This window comes from Garra rufa, chromosome 25 (genome assembly GCF_049309525.1).
Source record: "Garra rufa chromosome 25, GarRuf1.0, whole genome shotgun sequence".
Lineage (NCBI taxonomy): Eukaryota > Metazoa > Chordata > Actinopteri > Cypriniformes > Cyprinidae > Garra > Garra rufa.
Genome location: NC_133385.1, coordinates 5,902,553 through 5,927,857, shown reverse-complemented (window position 1 = coordinate 5,927,857; position 25,305 = coordinate 5,902,553). Strand labels below are relative to the sequence as shown.

General features: G+C 34.0%; 1 protein-coding gene across 1 annotated transcript; it reads right to left on the bottom strand.

Moving 5' to 3' along the window:
- Window positions 1–408: 408 nt before the first annotated feature.
- On the bottom strand, window positions 409–19,267 carry LOC141301043 (protein Wnt-7b-like). The gene is made up of 3 exons (XM_073831294.1): window positions 19,015–19,267; window positions 1,998–2,224; window positions 409–479 (listed from the first exon to the last, which is right to left on the bottom strand). Exons 1-3 carry the CDS (start codon window positions 19,095–19,097, stop codon window positions 409–411), a joined length of 381 nt encoding a protein of 126 aa, XP_073687395.1. The 5' UTR covers window positions 19,098–19,267.
- Window positions 19,268–25,305: the final 6,038 nt, after the last annotated feature.

The following is a 25,305-nucleotide window of genomic DNA, read 5'->3' as shown; positions in this document are numbered from 1 at the left end:
ATGCACAAAATTCAGTCAAAACAGCACATTATACATACTGCATACTGCAGAAACAGTTAGTATGTTGTTCCAAACAATTTGAGCGCAGTAATCGGCAGCCGATAGCATCTTTTTAACCTGTGCACAGTCAATGTGTAATCAAACGAACAGGGGTGAATCCAGTTCCACTTAATCAGCACTATATTAATCACACCAACACAAACATGCTTTCGCAAGCCTTTGAGGGTCAAGTGTGTGCACGTACGGCGCGGCGTGTGTAACCAGGGTTTGCCCACAGCACAAAGACTGCCTTCTTTCATAACAGCACATTTGCCCGTTCCTGAAAAGAGTTCAGAGCTTTTGTCAGTAAACGGCTGGATCCCGTCTAATCAAAGCAGCATTTATACGCTTATCTCCACAGCATTGTTTCTAGTTGTGTTCGTGCAGAACCCAAGTCACAAAACGCGCTTGTATCGTTACTACAGGTTTCCCAAAAAGACCTGAACAACAACCGTATATACATCATGACAATTGACATTTAGCTGATCATATTCAAGCCTTTAAATCACACTCACTCCAAAATCAAAGGAAAGATGGTTTTGCGTAAAGAAAATAAAGCCTGTTTTTTGGAACTTTTAAAAAATATATATATTTTTTAAGCACATTTTCCTATTTCATAATTATTTAAGATTTTAAATAGCAATGTTTTTTTTATATATATTATATTATATTATAATATTTTTTCTATAGATTTAGTTATTGATATTTTATTTATACTGATAAAAAGGCATTTTATAAAAATATTATTTAAATGTATAAATAAATAAAAAATATATACACACAAAAATGCTTTATAGTTTAATTTATTTGAATTTTATTTATTTTAATGTATGCAAAAATGTGTCAAAATATTTCAATAATATATCCTTTTTTATTATTACAGTAATGTGTAAGAAAAAGCTCTTTTAATTACATATATATTTTCAAATGAAATATTTTTTAATTAAAAATTACATGAGATTAATAATTCTGGGTATACACAAATTCAATTAAGTTTAAAATTAAATTAAATAAATAATACAAATAATAATATAAAACAATAATAAATCATTGCATTACATTTTTTTATTTATTCTATTATTTTTTTTAATTCAATTTAATTTGTGCATAACCATAATTATTAATCTAATTTAATTTTTAATTTTTAAAAATATTAAAAATATTTATTTTAAAAATATTTAGATAATATATCTAATTAAAAGAGCCTTTTCCTACACATTACTGTAATAATAAAAAAGTATATATTATTTCTTATTTATTTATTTTATTTGTTCTATAAAAAGGCATTGTTTTATTTTTATATATATGTATATAAAACAATATGTTTATGTATTTTTTTAGTATATATATATACACACTTCCTAATTATTTTCTTTTTTTAGTATAACAGTGTATTTTTGGTCAGTATAAATAAAACAAATAGCAATAAAATTAACTAACAATGAGCAATTTGTTACAGTATATATTAAACAATGATTTATTGTTGGTTCATGTCAGCTCAGATCCAATAAATAATGTTAACAGATGCGACTTTTAATTTAAGTAATGCATTAACAAATGTTGAAATTACCCAGTTAACCAAAATATTATTATATATTACAAAAAATATTATATTTTAATTATATTACTGATCACCATTTAGTTTTGTGCAAAATAAAATAGTATTATGAGTATTAAAATATATGAACATAATGAGAATTTGATCTTAATGGTCCAAAATACAGGCTTTTTGTCTTGGATAACTTGGATATTTGAGTTGAGTAAACTTGAAATTTTAAGGCAGCACAAACACTTACTTTTTTATGGTAAAACAACTTTTTTTTTTTTACAGTGTAGGATCAACTGCCATTGAGACGAATAGGAATGCTTAGAGATAATTGCAAGGATTTCGATCAACAACTCTGGTCTGAATCCCAAAAACAAACCAAGCACACTAAAGACCTGTGGCAAGCACTGACCTACTCGCAGCTCCTGTCCGAAGACAGTGCGTTCACCCAGCGCCGAGCAGTTCCAGCGGCCGTATCTGAACTGGTACTGGCATTCGTTGATGCCCAGCTGTGCCCCCTCTCCGATCACGATGATGGCGTCCGGCCGGCTCTGGCAGATGGCGCGCTGGCGGGGTGCGAGACCGGGGATCTTATTGCAGATGATGTTCGCACCAAGGGCCACCACAGAGGAAAGAGCCCTATGGGACAGAAGAGACAAACACAACTAGTAAAGATGAACATTGGTAAGATACTTGCAACACAGCGTATGGCGGATGGTTTACGACCTTAAGGCGAGACACTGCACACTCAAAAAAATGATTCTGCCGCACTGTACAGTTAATTTAAAAAAAATCTTTTTCATTTAACACCATTGTGTTAGGTTTCCCATTTAAACAATTGCATTGTGTTAAACTGATTTGAAACAGTTTCGTTTTGGTTCAACTCAATATTTTCATTTTGAAAGAACGTATTTCAATTAAGTAGAGTTGAGAGTACATAAATTATTTTACTTGTGTAACTAGGAAGTGGATTTCCCCTTCCCATCATGCTTTGCACACGGCTGGATAAGGAGAGTAAATGTTGAAATTTTATTTTATGCATTTTTTTTATAAAATGATAAAATTGGGAGACTTGTTAATGTTTAATGTTCTTTTATGTTTGTATTTAAAACAGTTTCTGGTATGGTAGTGTTTTTGGGGGTTACCATTGTGGTGAATGCATAGAGCATGTGCTTGGGTTGAGGACCTGATAACATAAGTTAAAGTTGTTTTAATAATAAAATAAACAACTACTTTGGGTATGCCATGGATGTAACAAAGCTATCTTATGGCTAATGCCTAATAAGTTGGTTAATGCCTAAAGTTAAGTAAATCCAATGTATCATTTTTTGAGTGTAGAAGAATTTCTGCCTAGTCATTTGTTTTCCAGTTAAATGTTTTCGATTGAGTTCAACAAGCATAAAATAATTACTTCATAAACGTATCAATTTCATTGAAACTATATTTGATCAAATTGAGTTGGCCCAACTCAATTACATTTCATTGCATGAATTTGTTTTTTATGAGTTGGGGTCACACATATTTATTGGATGGAAATCCTGCCCTCAATTAAATTGAGTTCATCCAATGACTTATTTTTTTGAGTGCAGGTGAATAGGGTAAAAAAAATTAACTAATAGTTATCACTTTATTTACCCAGTTGATTGATTACATTGATAATTGCAAACATTTTTTGTATTGCAAGTTTTCTAAAATGTCAGGTTTAAATATGCAAATGAGGCATTATTTCATGAAATATGCGCTAATTTGCATACATTTCTAGTACAAAAATCTAAACACTGGATGAAGTCAGTTTCAAAATTCTTGTTTAATTTTTTTGACATACTAGAGTCAAAAGTTTTTACAGAGGGGATTTTGGATATCTCATTTCGTTACGACATAATTCAGAAAAAAAACTTGGAACAGACAGGAAACACTATATTTCCACCATTTTTTTTTTTTTTTTTTTTTTTTGAGGAATAAAATGTTGTATAAAATAAAGCAAACTATATATGAACAAATCCCTCTGTAAAAACCTTCAGGATATAGACCGGAATAAGAAAGTAAAGTTTGGTGTGTGTAAGTGCTACTGAAGTGGAGATTTATGGTTCAGTGTAGGAGAAAAAAACTCATTTTTGAGAAAACTGCCTTTAAAAATACGCATTGTAATTGAAAATCTATTGACACAAATAGATAAAGTGCTATAAAAGAAAATATTTTTTTCTTTGTTTTCTTTCCACTAGTCTAAAAAAACACTTTATGAAAAACCAAAAAGCCCAAAATCTCAAACTTGATAGATGCATAAAAAAACAGCGTTTTTGTCTCCAGTGTCTCCCCTTAAACATACACCAGATTTAAGCAGTTAAGAGCTTTTTGTACAGTCATTACTTCTAACAATAACAACTTCATGAAAGATCTCTATATCTTATGATCACTAATTGAAATGGGTGAACATTGTACATTTCCCAATGCATTTTATTGCTTGACAAATGAGATTCATCTACAGTAGTGCAGAATGTAGAAGTAAAAAGAGATCTGGCCAATACACAGGATAGAATATATTAGAATATAACAGAGAATGAATAAAATACATAACTGAACAGTAATGCATAAAAAGAATAAAACTTAATAGACCAGAACAGCATAACTGAACATGGCATAAAATACAAGTAAGCAGAATGCAACTAAACTAAACTAAAAATAAAAGTATTGAACAGTGAAGAGGCCATTGCAAAACTGTAATATAGAATAGAATGGAATAACTGTAATAGAACCAAAACAAAGAGTAGAAAAGAAAAACAAATGTAAATGAATTAAACAGAATAGAAATGAATAAGCCAGAGAATAGAACTAAACAGACCAGAACAGCATACCTAAACATGTCATAAAAGTGAACAAAACAGAATAGAATTGAATAGAAGTTAACAGTCAGACACATTTCTGTTTTAAAAACAGAATTAACAAGATAGAATACAATAGAATAGACCAACACATAACTGTAAAGCAGAACAGAACCAAAACAAAGAGTAGAGAATAAAAACATAACTAAATGTAAATGAATTAAATAGAATAGAAATGAATAAACCAGAACAAAACGTGTAGGTGAGTAGAATATGAATTAATAAAACAGAACAAAATTAAACACAAGTAAATAGACCAACGCATACCTGCAATAAAAATAGAATCAACAAGATAGAATACAGTAGAATAGACCGAGACATAAATGTAGAGCAGAATATAGCAAAACAAATAGAATAGAAAAGAAATACATGAACATGAAATAATAAAACAGAATAGAACTGAACAGGATGGCATACCTAAATGTGTCATAGAATAGAAATGAACAAAACAGAATAGAATTGAAAAGAAGTGAAGAGGCCAATGCAAAACTGTAATAAAGAACAGAATAGAATAACAGTAGAGCAGAATAGAACCAAAACAAAGAGTAGAAAAGAAAAACAAATGTAAATGAATAAACCAGAACAGCATTAAGAGAATAGAACTAAACAGACCAGAACGGCATACCTAAACATGTCATAGAAGTGAACAAAACAGAATAGAATTGAACAGGCTGACACATTTCTGTTTTAACAACAGAATCAACAAGATAGAATACAATAGAATAGACCAACACATAACTGTAAAGCAGAATAGAACCAAAACAAAGAGTAAAAAAGAAAAACATAACTAAATATAAATGAATTAAATAGAACAGAAATGAATAAACCAGAACAAAACTCAGCATGAAGGTGAGTAGAATATAAATGAATAAAACAGAAGAAAATTAAACACAAGTAAATAGGCCAACGCATACCTGTAATAAAAATAGAATCAACAAGATAGAATACAATAGAATAGACCGAGACATAAATGTAGAGCAGAATATAGCAAAACAAATACAATAGAAAAGAAATACATGAACATGAAAGAATAAAACAGAATAGAACTGGATGGCATACCTAAATGTGTCATAGAATAGAAATGAACAAAACAGAATAGAATTGAACAGAAGTGAAGTGCAAAACTGTAATAAAGAATAGAATAGAATAGAATAACTGTAGAGCAGAATAGAACCAAAAGAGAGTAGAAAAGAAAAACAGAATAGAAATGAATAAACCAGAACAGCATTACTCAACATGACATAGAATATATGAGTAGAATATAAATGAACAAAACAGAATAGAAAGAATATAATAGAATAGAACTGAACAGATCAGAACGGCATACCTAAACATGTCATAGAAGTGAACAAAACAGAACAGAAGTGAACAGGCTGACACATTTCTGTTTTAAAAACAGAATCAACAAGATAGAATACAATAGAATAGACCAAAACATAAAGCTGAAGAGAACCAAAAACAAAGAGTTGAAAATTAAAACATAACTAAATGTGAAATAATAACACACCTGTAATAAAAATAGAATCAACAAGATAGAATTCAATAGAACAGACCAGAATGTGGCAAAACAAATAGAATAGAAAATAAATACATAACTGAATATTAAAGAATGAAATAGAACAGAACTGAGCAGGACGGCATACCTAAATGTGTCATAGAATAGAACTGAACAAAACAGAATAGAATTGAACAGAAGTGAAAAGGCCAATGCATAACTATAATAAAGTATAAAATAGAATATAATAATTCATGACACAACTGTAGAGCAGAATTCAACCAAAACAATGAGTAGAGAAGAAAAGCATAACAAAATGTAAATGAATTAAATGGAATAGAAATGAATAAAACAAAAGTCAGCATAATATAAAATAAAGGTGAGTAGAATATAAATTAGTAAAATAGGCCAACCCATACCTGTAAAAAAATAGAATCAACAAGATAGAATTCAATAGAATAGACCAACACAAAACAAAAATGGCAAAACAAATAGAACAGAAAAAATATGGCTAAATATGAAAGATAAAAATAGAATAGAACTGAATAGGATGGCATACCTAAATGTGTCATAGAATAGAATTGAACAGAAGTGAAGAGGCCAATGCATAACTATAATAAAGAATAGAATAATCCAAGACACAGCTGTAGAGCGGAATAAAACTAAAACAAAGAGTAGAAAAGAAAAACATAACTAAATGTAAATGAATTAAATAGAATAGAAATGAATAAACCAGAACAAAACTCATGATATAGAATGAAGGTGAGTAGAATATAAGTTAACAAAATAGAACAAAATTCTAAGACAAAAAACATAAGTTAATAGGCCATCACACACCTGTAATAAAAATAGAATCAACAAGATAGAATTCAATAGAACAGACCAAGACATAAATGTAGAGCAGAATGTGGCAAAACAAATAGAATAGAAAATAAATACATAACTGAATATTAAAGAATAAAATAGAATAGAACTGAGCAGGACGGCATACCTAAATGTGTCATAGAATAGAAATGAACAAAACAGAATAGAATTGAACAGAAGTGAAAAGGCCAATGCATAACTATAATAAAGTATAAAATAGAATATAATAATTCATGACACAACTGTAGAGCAGAATTCAACCAAAACAATGAGTAGAGAAGAAAAACATAACAAAATGTAAATGAATTAAATGGAATAGAAATGAATAAAACAAAAGTCAGCATAATATAAAATAAAGGTGAGTAGAATATAAATTAGTAAAATAGGCCAACCCATACCTGTAAAAAAATAGAATCAACAAGATAGAATTCAATAGAATAGACCAAGACAAAACAAAAATGGCAAAACAAATAGAACAGAAAAAATATGGCTAAATATGAAAGATAAAAATAGAATAGAACTGAATAGGACGGCATACCTAAATGTGTCATAGAATAGAATTGAACAGAAGTGAAGAGGCCAATGCATAACTATAATAAAGAATAGAATAATCCAAGACACAACTGTAGAGCGGAATAAAACTAAAACAAAGAGTAGAAAAGAAAAACATAACTAAAATGTAAGTGAATTAAATAGAATAGAAATGAATAAACCAGAACAAAACTCATGATATAGAATAAAGGTGAGTAGAATATAAGTTAACAAAATAGAACAAAATTCTAAGACAAAAAACATAAGTTAATAGGCCATCACACACCTGTTATAAAAATAGAATTAACAAGATAGAATTCAATAGAATAGACCATGACATAAATATAAAGCAGAATATGGCAAAAAAAGAGAATAGAAAAGAAAAACATGACTGAATATGAAATAATAATATAGAACAGAATTGAACATAGAACATAGAATATAAAGTAAGCACAATATAATGTGATCAAAACAGAATAGAATTGAACAGAATTGTTAAGGTTAATGCATAACTGTAATAAAGAACAGAATCAACAGAATAGAATAGAATAGAATAGAATAGAATAGAATAGAATAGAATAGAATAGTCCACGACTGTAGACTAGAATAGAACTAAATGTAAAGGAATACATTTGAACATAAATGAATAAACTAGAACAGCATAACTCAACATGATATAGAATATAGGTGAGTGGAATACAAATGAACAAAACAGAATAGAATAGAATAGAATAGAATAGACCAAGTGTACATAAATGTAGAGCAGAATAATGGAAATCAAATAGAATAGAAAAGAAAAACATGCCTAAATATGAAAGAATAAAATAGAATAGAACTGAACATACCATATTGGCAAACTAAACATTTCATAGAATAGAACTGAACAAAACAGAATAGAATTGAACAGGCCAATACATAACTGTTATAAATAACAGAATAGAATAGAATAAAATAATCCAAGACATAACTGTAGAGCAGAATAAAACAAAAATAAAAACAACTGAACGTAAATGAATAAAATAGAAAGGAATAAACCAGAACAGCATAACTCAAAATTATATAGAATAAAGGTGAGTAGAATATAAATGAACAAAACAACAGAATTGAAAAGAAGTGAAGGTCGAACACGTATCTGTTTTAAAAACAGAATCAACAAGATAGAATAGACCAAGACAAAAATGTAGAGCAGAATAAGGCAAAAACAAATAGAATATAAAAGAAAAACATGACTAGCCATAAAAGAATAGAATAGAATAGAACTGAACCAGACGAGAATGGCATACTTAAACATATCATGAAATAAAAAGTGATAGAATGGAACTGAACTGAACAAAACAGAACAGAAGTGAATAGGCCAAACGCATAACTGTACTATGGGATATAATCAATAGAATAGGTCATATCTACATAGTAGAATAGGGTGTAACCAAATAACATAACTGAACAAAAATGAATAGAATAAAATTGGATAGACCAGAACATAATAACTGAACATGACATAATTGAACAAAACTGATCAGAATAGAACTGACCAACATAGAACAGAAGTGAATAGGCCAATTCATGGCTGTAAAATGGAATAGAATCAAAAGAATAAGATAGAATAGAATGGAATAGAATAAAATAAAGTCTTATATGTGGCACGGAACAATAGGAAGGAAAAACAACTGAACTTGAATTAACAGAATATAATTGAACAGAAGAGAACTCTTGACTGTAATATGGAAGAAAAAAATCAATAGAGCACAATAGAATAGAATAAAATAAAGTCATAAATGTAGAGCAGAAGAAAACAAAAAAATTGAATTGGAAATAAAAACTGAATTAATAAAATAGAATCGATCTGAACAGACTAGAACAGCATAACTGTCAGGACATAGAATAAAAGTAAGAAGAATGTAACTAAACAAAATAGAACAGAAGTGAACAGAAGTGTACAGCCCAATGCATAACTGGAATATGGAACATAATCAACAGGACGGAATAGAATTGAACAGACCAACTGTAGAGCAGCATAGATTAGAAACAAAAAGAGCAGATAAGAAAACTATAACTGAATGTGAAGAAATAAAATAGAATTGAATAGACCAAAACAGCGTGACTAAACATGACATAGAATAAAAGTGAGTAGAATATAAACACACAGAATAGAATACAACAGAAGTGAATAGGCCTTTGTATAACTGTAATATAGAAGATAATCAACAGGACAGAATAGAATTATATAGACATAAGATAAATAATTGTAGAACAGACAAGAAAACCATAACTGAATGTGAATAAAATAGAATAGAATTGAACAGACCAAAAACAGAATGACTGAACATGACACAGAATAAAAGTGAGCAGAATATAAATGCAGAATAGAATACAACAGAAGTGAATAGGCCAACTAAAAAATGTATTTTAGAATAAACTCAATAGGATAGAATAAAATAGACCAACACACACATTTAGTGTAAATGTTAAAATGAGTATAGAACTGAACAGACCAGAACAACATAACTTAACACGAACAGAATATAATTGAACGAAATAGAATAGATTTTAACAAAAGTGAAATAGGCATAACTGTAATATTGAATAGAATAATCCAAGACATAACTGGAGAACAGAATAAGACAACAGCAAATAGAATAGAAAAGAAAACAATGAATGAGTGAAAATAGAATAGAATTGAAAGGGCCGGAACATCATAACTGAACAGAATGTAGAATAGAATCGACCAGGCCAAAAACTGGACAGAATAGAATCGACCAGGCCAAAAACTGGACAGGATAGAATTGAACAGACCAAAAACCGGACAGAATAGAATTGGACAGGCCAAAGCATAACTGTAAAACAGAATAGAACGCATAGCAGAAGAGAACAGAATAAAACAGAACTGAATAGAAAAAAAGAGTGCAATATACCCAACAGAACAGAACAATGTGTTACTGGTTATAAAGATCATATTTTTCATGCCCCTTTTTTGATTCAACTCATATTTTCATGCAACTGTGACCACACAAAGTGGGTCATGTTCCAAACGCACACATCTCTGTCATCATACGGCTTCTCGTGTTGATACAGCCCTCGACAGCGCTCTTAATATGCGCGCTGAGTATTTTCGGCACTCTGTGTTTGCACAAAGCCGCGCGGCTAAACAAGCGGGCTCCTATGTTTACGAGCATTGAACCCGTTCAGATATGTGCCTTTCAAACATGTCAGAGACGAGGGCCGTAAAAACTGGGCAAGACGCATGCCAACTTTGAAGAGTGACGTCACCGGCTGCCGAGGACTGCACCGCAAGCGGGGCGAGTTGCAACAAGCAATGCGTGTGTCAGCAAAAACGGCACGCAGGGGTGGACGGCCAGTGTCGCTGCTGGGAGAATGGCTGCGACTTATGGATTCCCCCTCAAAATAGATCAAACGGCGCGGAACAAAGACGCGGAATGTTCATTGGAAATCGGATACGGCCGGTTCGCTTCTTTTCTGGTTGTGTTTCCATGTCCACAAAGGCTTAAGAATTACTCTTAAATACAAAACCACATGTGGGACGTAGTCGAGGGACCCCTCTCTCACTCTGTGTTTAAGAAACATCTCTTGTTTCTGCATATAATGGAGTCGCGAGGGGCGAGCAGCTAAAAGTGTATGTTTATTTAAACCCTTCAGAGAACACAAACTAACACTTGACCACACGTTAATATAGCGGCGCGATGCAGCGCCTCCAAAGCCATCCAAACCAGTGTGTTTGGGCATTAGGTGAGCCGCTATGAGGGCTATGAAGTTCTACTGCCAAATCCGTAGATCTGTTCCAAACCTAGTGAGCTGCCTACCTAGAGAGCATCATAGAGGCACTATAAAACAGATTCTAAAAGCAACATTCCCTTTTTACATCTATAGTAATCCCAGTGAGTTAAATATTGTTTGTAAATATGCTAAATTATAGAAATAAATAGCTTTTTTTTCAGCAAGGAAGCATTACATTGATCAAAAGCGAAGTTACAAAAGAGTAGAAAATGCAGTTCTGGCACAATGGTTTCCAACACTGATGATAATCAGAAATGTTTCTTGAGCATATTAGAATGATTTCTGAAGGACTGGAGTAATGATGTTGAAAATTCAGCTTTGATCACAGGAATAAATTACATTTTACAATACATTCACATGGGAAACAGCTCTTTTAAATTGAAATAATATTTCGCTGTTTTTACTTAATTTTAATCAAATAAATTCAGCTTTGGTGAGCAGAAGAGACTTCTTCCAAAAACACGTAAAAAACTTTAAATCTGATTTCCTTTTTTGGTTATTAAATATCAAAATGTATCATTAAAATAGTTTAATCACATAAACAAGATACAAAACATCTTAGAAACTGTTTAGCAACACCTTGACAACCACATAAGCTACAAAATATTAAAAGACTTGTCAAGTGCATAACAATACCCTTGCAACCACATAATGAGCAACAAAACATTTAAAAACACCTTAGTAACTGCATAGCAACACCCTGACAACAACATAAGTACAAAACATAAAAAAACTTGTCAACTTCATAGAAACAACCTGGCAACCACGTAAAGAACTAAAAAAAATAAAAACACCTTAGTAACTGCATAGAAACACTCAGCTACAAAACATGCCTTTGCACCTCCATAACAACATCCTGCTATGAAACATTCAAAACATGTTAGCAATTGCATAGCATTACATAATGAGCAACACCCTGACAACCACATAAGCTTCAAAACATTAAAAAAACTTGTAAACTGCATAGCAATACCCTGGCAACCACACAATAAGCTACTAAACTTTCAAAAACACCTTAGAAACTGCATAGCAACACCCTGACAACCACATAAGCGACAAAACATTACAAATTCTTGTCAACTGCATAGCAAGACCCTGGCAACCACATATTGAACTACTAAGACTACCCAATACCTTAGCAACTGCATAGAAACACCCTGGCAGCCACATAATGAGCTACAAAACATTCAAAACACCTTAAGTTACAGCACAGCAACACCCTGGCTACAAAACTGGACTACAAAACCTACAAAATACCTTAGCAACTCCATATAAACACCCTGGCAGCCACATAATGAGCTGCAAAACATTTAATAACACCTTAGAAACTGCATAGCAACACCCTGCTACAAAACATTCAAAATGCCTTTAGCAACTGCATAGCAACACCCTGGCAACCACACAACGAGCTACAAAACATCCAAAACACCTTAATAACTGCATAGAAACACCCTGGCAACCATACAACAAGTTACAAAACATAAAAACACCTTAGTCCTACAAAACCTTGAATGTTTTGTAGCATAGCAATATCCTGCTACAAAACATTTTAAACACCCTAGCAACTGCATAGCAACACCCTGGCAACCACATTGTGAACTACAAAACCTACAAAATACCTTAGCAACTGCATAGAAACATCCTGGCAGCCACATAATGAGCAAAAAAATATTAAAACACTTTAGCAACTGCATAGCAACACCCTGGCAACCACACCAAAAGCTACAAAACATTAAAAACACCTTAGTAAGTGCAGAGCAGCACTGCTACAAAACATTCAAAGCACCTTAGTAACTGCATTGCAATATACTGCTACAAAACAAATTAAAACACTGTAGCAACTCCATAGAAACACCCTGGCAACCATACAACAAGTTACAAAACATAAAAAATTACTAATTTGTGCATTGCAACACTGCTACAAAACATTCAAAACACCTTAGTAACTGCATAGCAATATCCTGCTACTAAACATTTTAAACACCCTAGCAACTGCATAACAACACCCTGGCAACCACATTATAAACTACTAAATCTGCAAAATACCTTAGCAACCGCATAGAAACACCCTGGCAGCCACATAATGAGCTATAAACATTAAAACACTTTAGCAGCTGCATAGCAACACCCTGGCAACCACATTATAAACTACTAAACCTACAAAATACCTTAGCAACTACATAGAAACACCCTGGCAGCCACATAATGAGCTATAAAACATTAAAACACTTTAGCAGCTGCATAGATACACCCTGGCAACCACACAACAAGCTACAAAACATTAAACACACCTTAGAAAGTGCATATCAGCACTGCTACAAAATGTTCAAAGCACCTTAGTAACTGCATTGCAATATCCTGCAATAAAACAAATCAAAACACTGTAGAAACTACATAGAAACACCCTGGCAACCACACAACAAGTTACAAAACATTACAAATTACAAATTTGTGCATAGCAACACTACTACAAAACATTTAAAACACCTTAGTAACTGCATAGCAATATCCTGCTACAAAACATTTTAAACACCCTAGCAACTGCATAGCAACATCCTGCCAACCACATTATGAACTACTAAACCTACAAAATACCTTAGCAACTACATATAAACACCCTGGCAGCCACATAATAAGCTATAAAACATTAAAACACATTAGCAACTGCATAGCAACACCCTGGTAACAACACAAGAAGCTACAAAACATTCAAAACACCTTAGTAAGTGCATAGCTGCACTGCTACAAAACGTTCAAAGCACCTTAGTAACTGCATAGCAATATCCTGCTACAAAACAAATCAAAACAATGTTGCTACTGCATAGAAATACCCTGGCAACCATACAACAAGTTACAAAACATTAACAATTACAAATTTGAGCTTAGCAACACTGCTACAAAACACTCAAAATACCTCAGTAACTGCATAGCAATATCCTGCTACAAAACATTTTAAACACCCTAGCAACTGCATAGAAACACCCAGGTAACCACATTATAAACTATTAACCTACAAAATACCTTAGCAACTACATAGAAACAGCCTGGCAGCCACATAATAAGCTATAAAACATTTAAACATTTTAGCAACTGCATAGCAACACCCTGGCAACCACACAACAAGCTACAAAACATAAAAAATACCTTAGTACGTGCATAGCAGCACTGCTACAAAACATTCAAAGCACCTTAGTAACTGCATAGCAATATCCTGCTACTAAACATTTTAAACACCCTAGCAACCGTATACCAACACCATGGCAACCACATTATTAACTACAAAACCAACACAATACCTTAGCAACTGTGTACAAACACCCTGGCAGCCACGTAATGAGCTATAAAACATTAAAACACTTTAGCAACTGCATAGCAACACCCTGGTAACCACACAACAAGCTACAAATCATTTAAAACACCTTAGTAAGTGCATCGCAGCACTGCTACAAAACGTTCAAAGCACCTTAGTAACTGCATAGCAATATCCTGCTACTAAACATTTTAAACACCCTAGCAACTGCATAGCAACACCCTGGCAACCACATTATAAACTACTAAACCTACAAAATACCGTAGCAACTTCATAGAAACACCCTGGCAGCCAAGTAATGAGCTATAAAACATTAAAACACTTTAGCAACTTCATAGCAACACCCTGGCAACCACACAACAAGCTACACAACATTAAAAACACCTTAGTAACTGCATAGAAACACCCTGGCAGCCACATAATGAGCTAGAAAACATTCAATACACCTCAGTTACTATATAGCAGCACCCTGGCAATTAACTAGAACATCCCAGCATTGTGACAAGTTTTCCTTGGCAAATAAATGAATGAATTGATATATAGATATAAAAATACATAATGTATATGTATATAAAATGTGTGTGTGTGTGTGTGTGTGTGTGTGTTTTGCGTGAGTGTTTTGCATGACGAGACTACAGGATTTGCAGAACTAATCATATGATATAGTCATCACATAGTTTCATCTGCAAATGTTTTTTTCCCATAGCTACATAAATCAGATTGTGGGCCACAGAACATGCTGCTCTAGAAACAAATGAAACACTCCACCCTCTTTTCTTTAATTTATTTGGCTTTCATTTAAAACCTCTTATTATGGCTGTCCTGCTCATCCACAGTCATAAAGCACCAACTGACGTTGTTTCTGGTTAAACAAGTGATGTCTTCGGCTAAACAAGTTGAATATAGACCGGATCCTTCAGAGCAGGTTATTGTGATGTAAAACGCAAAGAGGTGAGGAAAGAAAAGACACAGAGCGAGATTTAATATCTCAATTTAATTCGCCCAGACATCAGTAACAGCGAGTTTTTGCTCAAATCCTCTGCTCAACAGATAATTCACATGAGGGAAAAAGAACTCAAACTAAAAAAATCTCAATATGATTTCTCATCATACACTTTTTCGTAACCCAAACAAAGGATCTGAGCATTTTTAGACAGTCGGTTAACTCAAAAACCAACATTAAGATCCACGTCAACGTCAGCCTGTTTTAATACACAAACTCTAACCTTATAGCTGCATTTTTAAAGACTTCTTAATTAGTCCTCAAGTTTACAGGTAATGCAAAATGTTTTATCCTTCATCAAGCAACTCCTACGAAACACGCATGGTGTTTTCCCATTTGAAAATAACCATGCTTTCACCAACCGACCCTACATTTAAATAGCCCAGAATGTAAGTTTAATTGTGGTCCATATAAAATATGACAAAATAAATCAGTTCTGTCTCACGAGGAAGATTTCAAACATGAGTAGGATTTCCTGGTAAATGAGGAATAAATAATCCACAGGATGAGTAAATGCACTCTACTTTTAAACACAAGAAAATAAATGTTCCCTGTGCGCTTGGCTCCAGCTATCACCCAGTCCATTCTACTTAAAACAAATCCTGCTAAAACAAACTCTTAACTACCAACATGGACGAAGTGGCACCGGAAAACTCTCAAACCTCAGACTGTACATCTCTGAGCATTGAGAAAAAGAGAAAATGTGACTTTTATGGCCGTCTAAAACTGCAATTTATTAAAACTATGTCTCTTTCAGAACAGCAGAGCATGTTTCATACTAATGGGGCATGGTGGATTGATGTTTTTCTCGAAATAAGTTGTTTTTATCATGTGGGATTGAACAGTGTTATTGCTATTATGGGTTTTTGTTTGAAAATACACTGCAGAACTTGAATGTCTGAAATTTGGAAAGAACTGTTTTACTTTACATTTTCATTTTAAGTAAGAAACCATTTATGTAAAGGTTTAAGAAGTTTTCATTGTAACTTAAACATAATCGTCTATAGTGTCAAAAACCAAATTTTCCTTATAAATCTTGTTCAGATGAAGTAGATTCACCCTAATTCCTTACTTCCTAAAAACTCAAACATTCCCATAAATATTAAGCAACCACACACTTCCTTTTTAACCTTCCTTTAAAAAGCCATTAATTCCCCAAAATGTATCAAATTTGCAGCGTGGCGAATAAAGGTGGTTTAAAACGCGAAAGCAAACAACGGTGTCATTTGCGATGTGCAAACCAATGCTATAGATAGACTTGCCCACTTAAACGCCAGCAAAAACCCACATCTATTTTAAAAATTGAGTTTGGGGTCTCCAGCTGCTAAATTAGGACCTTGGTCTGGAGGTCATTTGACGAAGAGACACAACAAAGGTTTTGGACGAAATTATTAAGAAAATAATTTCACAGACCAGCTTGGAGACCAAACGCATCGCTGTCAGTCAAACGTGCTGTGCAAAAGTTCACTTGGACAAGATGCAAATAATTCAAACTAATGAACTACATGGACTGGGGCTTGGGAAGGGCATAATCTCAGTTACACAAATACGTGTTTTCTCTAGCAGTGCATTTTTAGATAAATAGTTGCCTGTTCAAGTATTAAAATTCACATTTTCATAAAATGTAGAATTCATTTTTTCGGTCTCTGCAGGCCAAATGCACATATGTTAACTTCTAGATTTATGTGCTTTCAATATATATTTTTTTGTGCTTTAAAACCTTATTCGGATCAATATGCATCAAACTGTACAATTGCTTTAGGCTTTGTGTCTGCGCAGAAATAAACATTCAGTAAATATTCAGTGTGACAACTAGCCCCAGTGTCCCCTTCTTCATTAGTATTATTGTAATCAAATGCATTTACATGCAAAACACACTAAGAGCAGGTGAAGGTTGAACTGAAAAACTGTCTGTCTATAAAACCAAAGCAGCTCATAATTGAACACACACACACACACACACAACTTTATATACGAATCTTACTGAACTTCTCTGCCACTCAGTGGCCAAATGAAATTCTCTTCTATTCAGCTTCAACCCTGAACACTTACATTTACCAACCCGAACCAGATTTGCACTTTAATACCCTCTTCTACACTTTAACAAGTAGAATTTTTTGCTTGCCGTTACTTCAAAGAGATATTTCTATCTATCCTGAACCTAAAACTGATTACGATGATTAAGCAGTATTCAGAATAAACCAGCACATATTTCATAGTCACCTGACAAAACATTCTTTACATTCTAAGTTCACGGACTTGCCTTTAAAGTTTCAGAATTACATGAGAATATAATAAACATCTAAGAGAATTCGGTGAAATGAGTTAAAAGCGAATCTCGCATTTTAACACAAGTTCCTAAGTGTCTCATTAACACCACCAACAGCATCATTCATTAAGCTTATCTAAATCAAATATTAACTACCGTATTTACTCAACGCGTCACAGGTTCATTGAGAAAAACCAGTCCAGGTGCAGAAATCCCCTTTGGATCAATGCTAAACGTTAATGTTTTATTAATACATCCTCGAACGCAGTCAGTCAAAGGTTTAGACACGTCTATTCACTCTTCATTCTGACAATTTTAACATAATAGTAAAGTGATGAAAACGTTAAAAATGTAAGTCTGGTGGAAGAATGATGTAGTGATCCATATATGCTATGCAAATGAAATCTATTGTTTTTATTGAGATTTATGTACCATCTGAAAGCTGAATAAATAAGATTTCTATTGATGTATGGTTTTGTTAGGTTAGGATAGGTCAATATTTGGCCAAGATACAATTATTTGAAAATCTAAAATCTCTCTGAGAAATCGCCTTAGAAATGCATATTACAAATCAAAAAGTTTGGATATATTTACAGTAGGACATTTACAAAATATTTTCATGGAACATGATATTTACTTAATACCCTAATTATGTTTGGCACAAATAAATCTATAATTTTAACCCATACAATGTATTTTTGGTTATTGCTACAAATATACCAGCACTACTTTAGACTGGTTTCGTGGTCCAGGGTCACATATTTGAGCTTCTTCTTTGTCTAGATTCCAGCTTCAGACGTTCATCAACCAAATTCACAGTTTAAAAAAATCCTGAAGGATTCACATTCTAACACAGCAAACAACTCTAAAGAATCCTATCATGCATTTGCTTAAAAGTTTCAAACACAAAACACATAATTCCCAACAGAGCTATGGCAATTCCCAGTTAAACAGGACATTAAGAATTTGGAATCATCCAATGGGCTCTTAAATTAGTTCCATATAATGATAGAAATTCCAATAGGAACCCTTTGGGACATTGTGGAGGATGTGGGATGTTTGATCCCATGCATGCTAGACACTTGTTAGGTGAGTTTCCATCACCTGTCCAGATAATACACTCCAAAACATTCATTTAAATGTTCCTTTCGCACAGCGATTGATATAAAGGCTCGCTATAAACATGTATAGCCACTGTGAGAAAGAAATCTAGTCAAGTGCGTCCAAACTTAAGACTTGCATCGCACGTACATGAAATCAACAGATTTAGACGTTTATAAACTTACAGGTAGCTCCCGCTGGTGAGGATGAGGAAGATCTGCGGATAATAGACAGACAGCAGCACACTGCGCGACGAGAAGAGGATCATAGTGACATACAGACGCTTTTCCGACGGACTGAGAGAAAGAAACACGTTTAGTTCCAGTTGCGCGTCCGTGATGTTCGTGAACGGAGCTTCTTTTAGGCTGCGCGTAACTCCCAGACGCGTGTGTGTGCGAAGGAGACACGCTGTGTCATCGCGCGGTTCGTTCAGTCGGAGCGGGCTGATGGGTTTTTGGGGGATTTGGGGATGGAAACAGAAGTGGCTCTCTCCTCTCCGGAGACTCCGGGCTGCCATTGGGCAGAGGACGGCACCATCACACCACCATCCGCCCACTTTTGGATAGAGGGGCCACTAGGGGCCAGCGCGTCCGTGCCCGCTGGAGAGGTAACCCACGATCAAGTCAGCTTCACATATTGTCACAGAGCTCCCAACATGTATGTATTCTACTTAAAATGTTCGTTTCGCTTAGTTTTAATCAGTTCCTGGGCTCCATTTTATAACGGAATTTTCTGTGGCGAGCTAAGTTTCGGCGCGAATCTCTTGGGGTTCGTCTCGCCTCACGCAAAGCTGTGTTTTACCGCCAAAACCTCATTTAAACACTTTCAAACGAAAATATTACTCTGTTGAGATGTGAAAATCGATATTTGTGAGAGAAACAACGACAATAAGAGTGTTTTATCAATATTTTATTCAATAATGATCCTGAGGGCGAGCGTTCGAGCGGTTGCTATGGTTACCCATTAATCTTAAGTGAAAATAGCTTCCTGACTAACTTTTTTATGGTTACTCAGCTATAAAACGGTGTTAAATGGCAATACTTATGTGTGACCCTGGAGATTTAACTAAGCTTTCCATCGATGTATGGTTTGTTAGAATAGGACAATATTTGGCCGAGAAAATCTAAAATCTGAGGGTGGAAGAAAATCGCCTTTAGAGTTGTCAAAATTAAGTTCTTAGCGATGTATATCACTAATCAAAAATTGAGTTTTGATATATTTTCGGTAGCAGATGTACAAAATATCTTTATAGAACATGATCTTTACTTAATATCCTAATGATATTTGGATACTTTTGACCCATTCAGTGTATTTTTGGCTATTGCTACAAACCCTCTTTGGTATCTACAAAACAGTCTTAATGGCCTGGTTTCACAGACAGGTTTTAGGTTAAGTCAGGATTAGACCATAATTCAATTAGGATATTTAAGTTGTTTTTAGAAATATGCCTTAGATAAAAACATTACTGGTCTGCATCTTGAGATAAAACATTGAATCTGACATATTTTAAGATCAGTCAGTGCAAGTTTCTTTGAGTTTAAACAGCCCAGACATGCATTTTAGTCTGGGACTAGGCTTAAGCCTTGTCTATGAAACCGGTGGAATAAGTTTTTTTCAAAAAAAAAAATGTTCTTCATAGGTTTTAAATTGAACATTAAGGAACTTTTTAGAAGATAAAAAACCAAAGACGCTTGTCCAAACGATAACCCATAAATCTGTAGGCCAGCTTTATTAATGCGCTGAGTGAAATGCAGTGCTTGTACCTGCATGTCATCGTAGTGAAAGAGAGTCAAGGGGGTATAGTGACAGATATCAAGCCTCGGGGGTGACAAAACAGGTTTGACCTGACGAGACCCCACATTATCTAGAGATCTCGAAGCATGCTTTCAGTCATACGAGGTCTTGTGAGGCACCTTGTGTCTTCTGAAGATTGCGCGATTAATCTCGGACGCTTGCAAAAAGGAGGAAAAAAGTGACTCATGAGGTGGTTTTCGATTTTATAAGTTGCTCTAAGCTGTATAATCACCTGTTTCGGATAAATAACAGCGGCATGAATGGATTTCCACTTCAAAAGGTGGATAAGCTATGATCTGTTTGTGCATGCAAAGGCATACGCAGATCTAGATATGATATCCTAATTCCATTTTGCACTGCTGAGAGTGTCGTTTCTCAACTGGCAGCGCATATGCGCAGGCATAAAAACAAATAAACGAGAGCAAGGAGTTAAATATATCAAGTAAATCATGAATAGACTAGATGACAGGCGACCCTCTCTTGGAATACGAACAAATCCCTCAAGAATTCAGGTGAGGTCTTGCAAAACTGGAGGGTGAAGGAATGTGGAAATACAACTCGGCATGCTGTTATTACTGAGGGTACAGAGAGGTGAAAGCAAGGGGAAAAACCACAGCGTGGATCTTCCTTTAAACTAGTTTACTAAGAAAAACATGGAGCAAATGCAGTGGAAAATAGCTGTAACCTTAAACTCAGGCTTTAAACCATCAGAGAGCAGGTGTACAGATCTGGATAGCACTTTTAGTGCATACTAATCAATTGCATGTATTTATAAACGTAATAAATGCAATACAAACTTTTAGATTAGAAAGTGAGCCAACATAAGCTAGATGTAACAAAAAACGTGTGACATTTTGACCTTTAAAATGAACTGAAAGGGTTAGTTTTTTTGTACCAACAACCTTATAGTACAAATATTAGTTTTTTGATTAGTAAACAAGTAGTTGACATGAAATACTTGACAAGTTCAGTGGTTTGAAATGCCAGAATCCATCAAAAAGTATGTTAAACAGCATTTTGCTAATGCATCCTATATAATCTCATACTAATCAGAAAATATTGGATATCTGAAATCTTAAAATGGTGAAATTATCTAAAATATACATATGTTTATATTAACTTTAACTTAAAATCTTGATGTTGATAAAAAAAACAGCTAATGGACTTATTTTTGTATACTACTACAGGTTTTATTTAGAATATTTGTGTTGTCATTTTAAATATAGTTATAGTATTTTTTGTGTTTGAGACATTTTTATTAGTTTTTGCGATAAAAAAAAAAATCATGTCGTTTTTATTATTTTTTCATTTCATTTTTAGTAATTTTAGTACATGAAGTTAAACTGAATGAAAATGAGAATGGTTTTAGTTTGTTAACTAGAACAGCCCTGCATGGACAGGAGCTTATGTGTCAATTACCCAAACGTAAACATCAAATGCTTTCCGTTTAAAGCACGCACGCGACATAAAGCAGATCTTACCCGAGTCGAGAATAAATGATGCCGAAACACAGGAGCACGTTAAAGATCCACAAGCGTGTGACCATGGTGTCCAATCAGTGCAGAAATCCAGCTCACATCGGCCACTCCGTTCCACCTGCGCAGGTAAACACGCTCTTTCTGTCTCTCCGACGTGTCTTTCTGATTCCCTGTGAAGTTAGAAACCTGAGAGCCATAGTCAGGGTTCAGCTCACGCTCTGGGATGCTTTGCCGTCTCGTTCTCGGGTGTGAAATCGAGATTGAGGCTTACAAACGCTGCGTTTTCAAGGAGGAGCGAGTCGAATGTTTTCAGGTGAACCTGCCGTGCGCGTCCAGTTCCTCCTCCTCTCTCTCGGGTGGAATGCCGACGGTTTTATGTTCCAGGCTCATCGACTTGCTGCTGCTGTTGCTGCTGCTGCTGCTGGTGCTTTGTTAAATTCTTTCCATTTCTCCGCAGGTGAAAGTCTAGGGCAGGTAACACAAGCCTTTATCCACGCCCCTCCGGCTTTACGCTCACAGATGAGAGCATTTTACAGGCATGAAGCACGTGCTTTGGCTGCACCGACCGCAAATGAAAGGCATCGAGGCTCAGCCCTCCCTTTTCATAATGAAATTGGCTGTAAGTCCATTGCACAATCATGCAACAAAGTGATCGTTCCATGCATACATGTCTCATGGCTGATATTTCATGAATTGGGCTACAGGGGGAGGTACGAGAGAGGGTTTCTTGCATAAGTCCTGACTGCATGATTCTGTACCTGTATGCAATCAAAATAGCTTTTTTTAGGTTCAACCAATACATTAAAGCAATGCATTTGATTCTGTGGTTTGTTTATGAACAGATTCGCATGCCATGCACCACCATAAAAACGTTTTGTGGATGCACACATTACATTTAGCAATGCATTACACATTCAAAACATTTTTTGTCTGAAAAAAAAAATTAAGCAATGCATTTGAAGCAGTTGTTGGTTTACTTACAGATTGGCATCCAATGCACCACCATAAAAGCATGTTTTATGGATGCAAGCATTATATTTAGCAATGCATTACACATTCAAAATAGTTTTTTTGTGTCAAAAAATATATGAAATAATGCATTTGAATCAGTGGTTGGTTTACTAACAGATTTGCATGCAATGCACCACCATAAAAGCTTGTTTTATGGATGCAAACATTATATTTAGCAATGCATTACACATTCAAAACATATTTTGTGTGTCCAAAAATATATTAAGCAATGCATTTAAATCAGTTGTTGGTTTACTTACAGATTTGCATCCAATGCACCACCATGAAAAGCATGTTTTATGGATGCAAACATTATATTTAGCAATGCATTACACATTCTAAATAGTCTTTTGTGTCCAAAAATATATTAAGCAATGCATTTGAATCAGTGGTTTGTTTACTAACAGATTTGCAAGAAATGCACCACCTCAAAAACATGTTTTGTGGATGCGCACATTGTATTTAGCAATGCATTACAAATTTAACATGGCTTTTTTCAATGTCAAACAATATATTAAGCAATGCATTTGAATCACTGGTTGGTTTACTTACAGATGTGCATGCAATGCACCACCTTAAAAACATGTTTTGTGGATGTGCACATTATTTTTTGGAAAGCATTACACATTCAACATGGCTTTTTACAATGTCAAACAATATTATTAAGCAATGCATTTGAATCTTTGGTTTGTATACTAACAATTTTGCATGCAATGCACCACCAAAAAAGCTTGTTTTATGGATGCAGACATTATATTCAGCAAAGAATTAAACATTCAAAATATTTTTTTTTGTCAAAAAAGATATTAAGCAATGCATTTAAATCAGTGGTCTGTTTACTAACAGATTTGCATGAAATGCACCACCATAAAAACATATTTTGGGGGTCTAAACATTATATCAAGCAATGCATTTGAATCACTGGTTGGTTTACTTACAGATTTACATGCAATGCACCACCTTAAAACATGTTTTGTGCATGCACACATCATATTTTAGCATATTTACACATTTAAAATAGCTTTTTGTGTCAAAAAATGTATTAAGCGATGCATTTGAATCAGTGGTCGGTTTACTAACAGATTTGCATTCAATGTACCACCATAAAAACATGCTTTTTTTGTGTGTGTGGGTCAATATATTAAGCAATGCATTTGAATCAGTGGTTGGTTTTCTAACAGATTTGCATGCAAAGCACCACCATAAAATGTTTTGTGGATGCAAACGTTATATTTAGCAATGCATTTGAACCAGGTTGGTTTTTAGGATGCATTTTCATAAGTTGTTTAATAACTCAACTGGTTTCTATTTCAGAATAAATGGGGAGCAAGGAGAATTGAAGTCGCAGATGTTTCTTCTCAGTCATCTCGTATGTTTCTCCTCTAGAGCTTCAAAAGAGATCTTAGCAATGTTCTCAAATTTCCCAAGGACTTCAAAACTCAAAACACAATTATTTGCGCTATTTTAGCTCTGTATGTCAACAACTGACTTAATTCAATTTATTTGTCTCTAAAAAGATGCATATTTGCATAAAACTATTTAAAACAGTGACATTTCAAATAAGTAAACTGCAAAAAAGCTAAATGAGTTTTATTTGATTTTAAAGCCACTTTTTGTCTAATTCAGTGCTGTTCAAATATTTTTAAAAAGTGTATTTATATTTTTATTTCAAAGCCACTTCTTTGTCTAATGCAATGCTGTGCTGTTTAAAAAGTATTTTTATTTATTTTTTGCATGCAAGTAAATTCATGCAATTTCAGTACAGGTTTAGAAGGAGACATAATGAGCAAACAACGCTCCCCCTTGTGGTGAAAAGCAAACACCTCACTGCAACCGCCCAGGATTACACGTATGATTTCACTGGATTATATGGAGTACATTTAATAAGCATATTCAGAGAAGCTAATACTTTAAAGCTTAAAATTAATACTCTGCATTCTCAGAAGAAAAACGTTGTCTAGGCAACACAAGAAATATACTATGGTACATGCGTGCAAACTGGTTTTGGGTGGTACTTTTGTGTGTGTGTGTGTGTGTGTGTGTGTGGTATGGCAGTGCCTGTCAGTGGTTAATAGCAGCTGGCATGCATACAACTCCTGATAACCAACAATTCAATTGGTTAACAGGAGTGTTTAGATTTATGACTTAGTCTAAATACAGAGAATAGCAGTAATGAAGTAATGCAGTGATTTT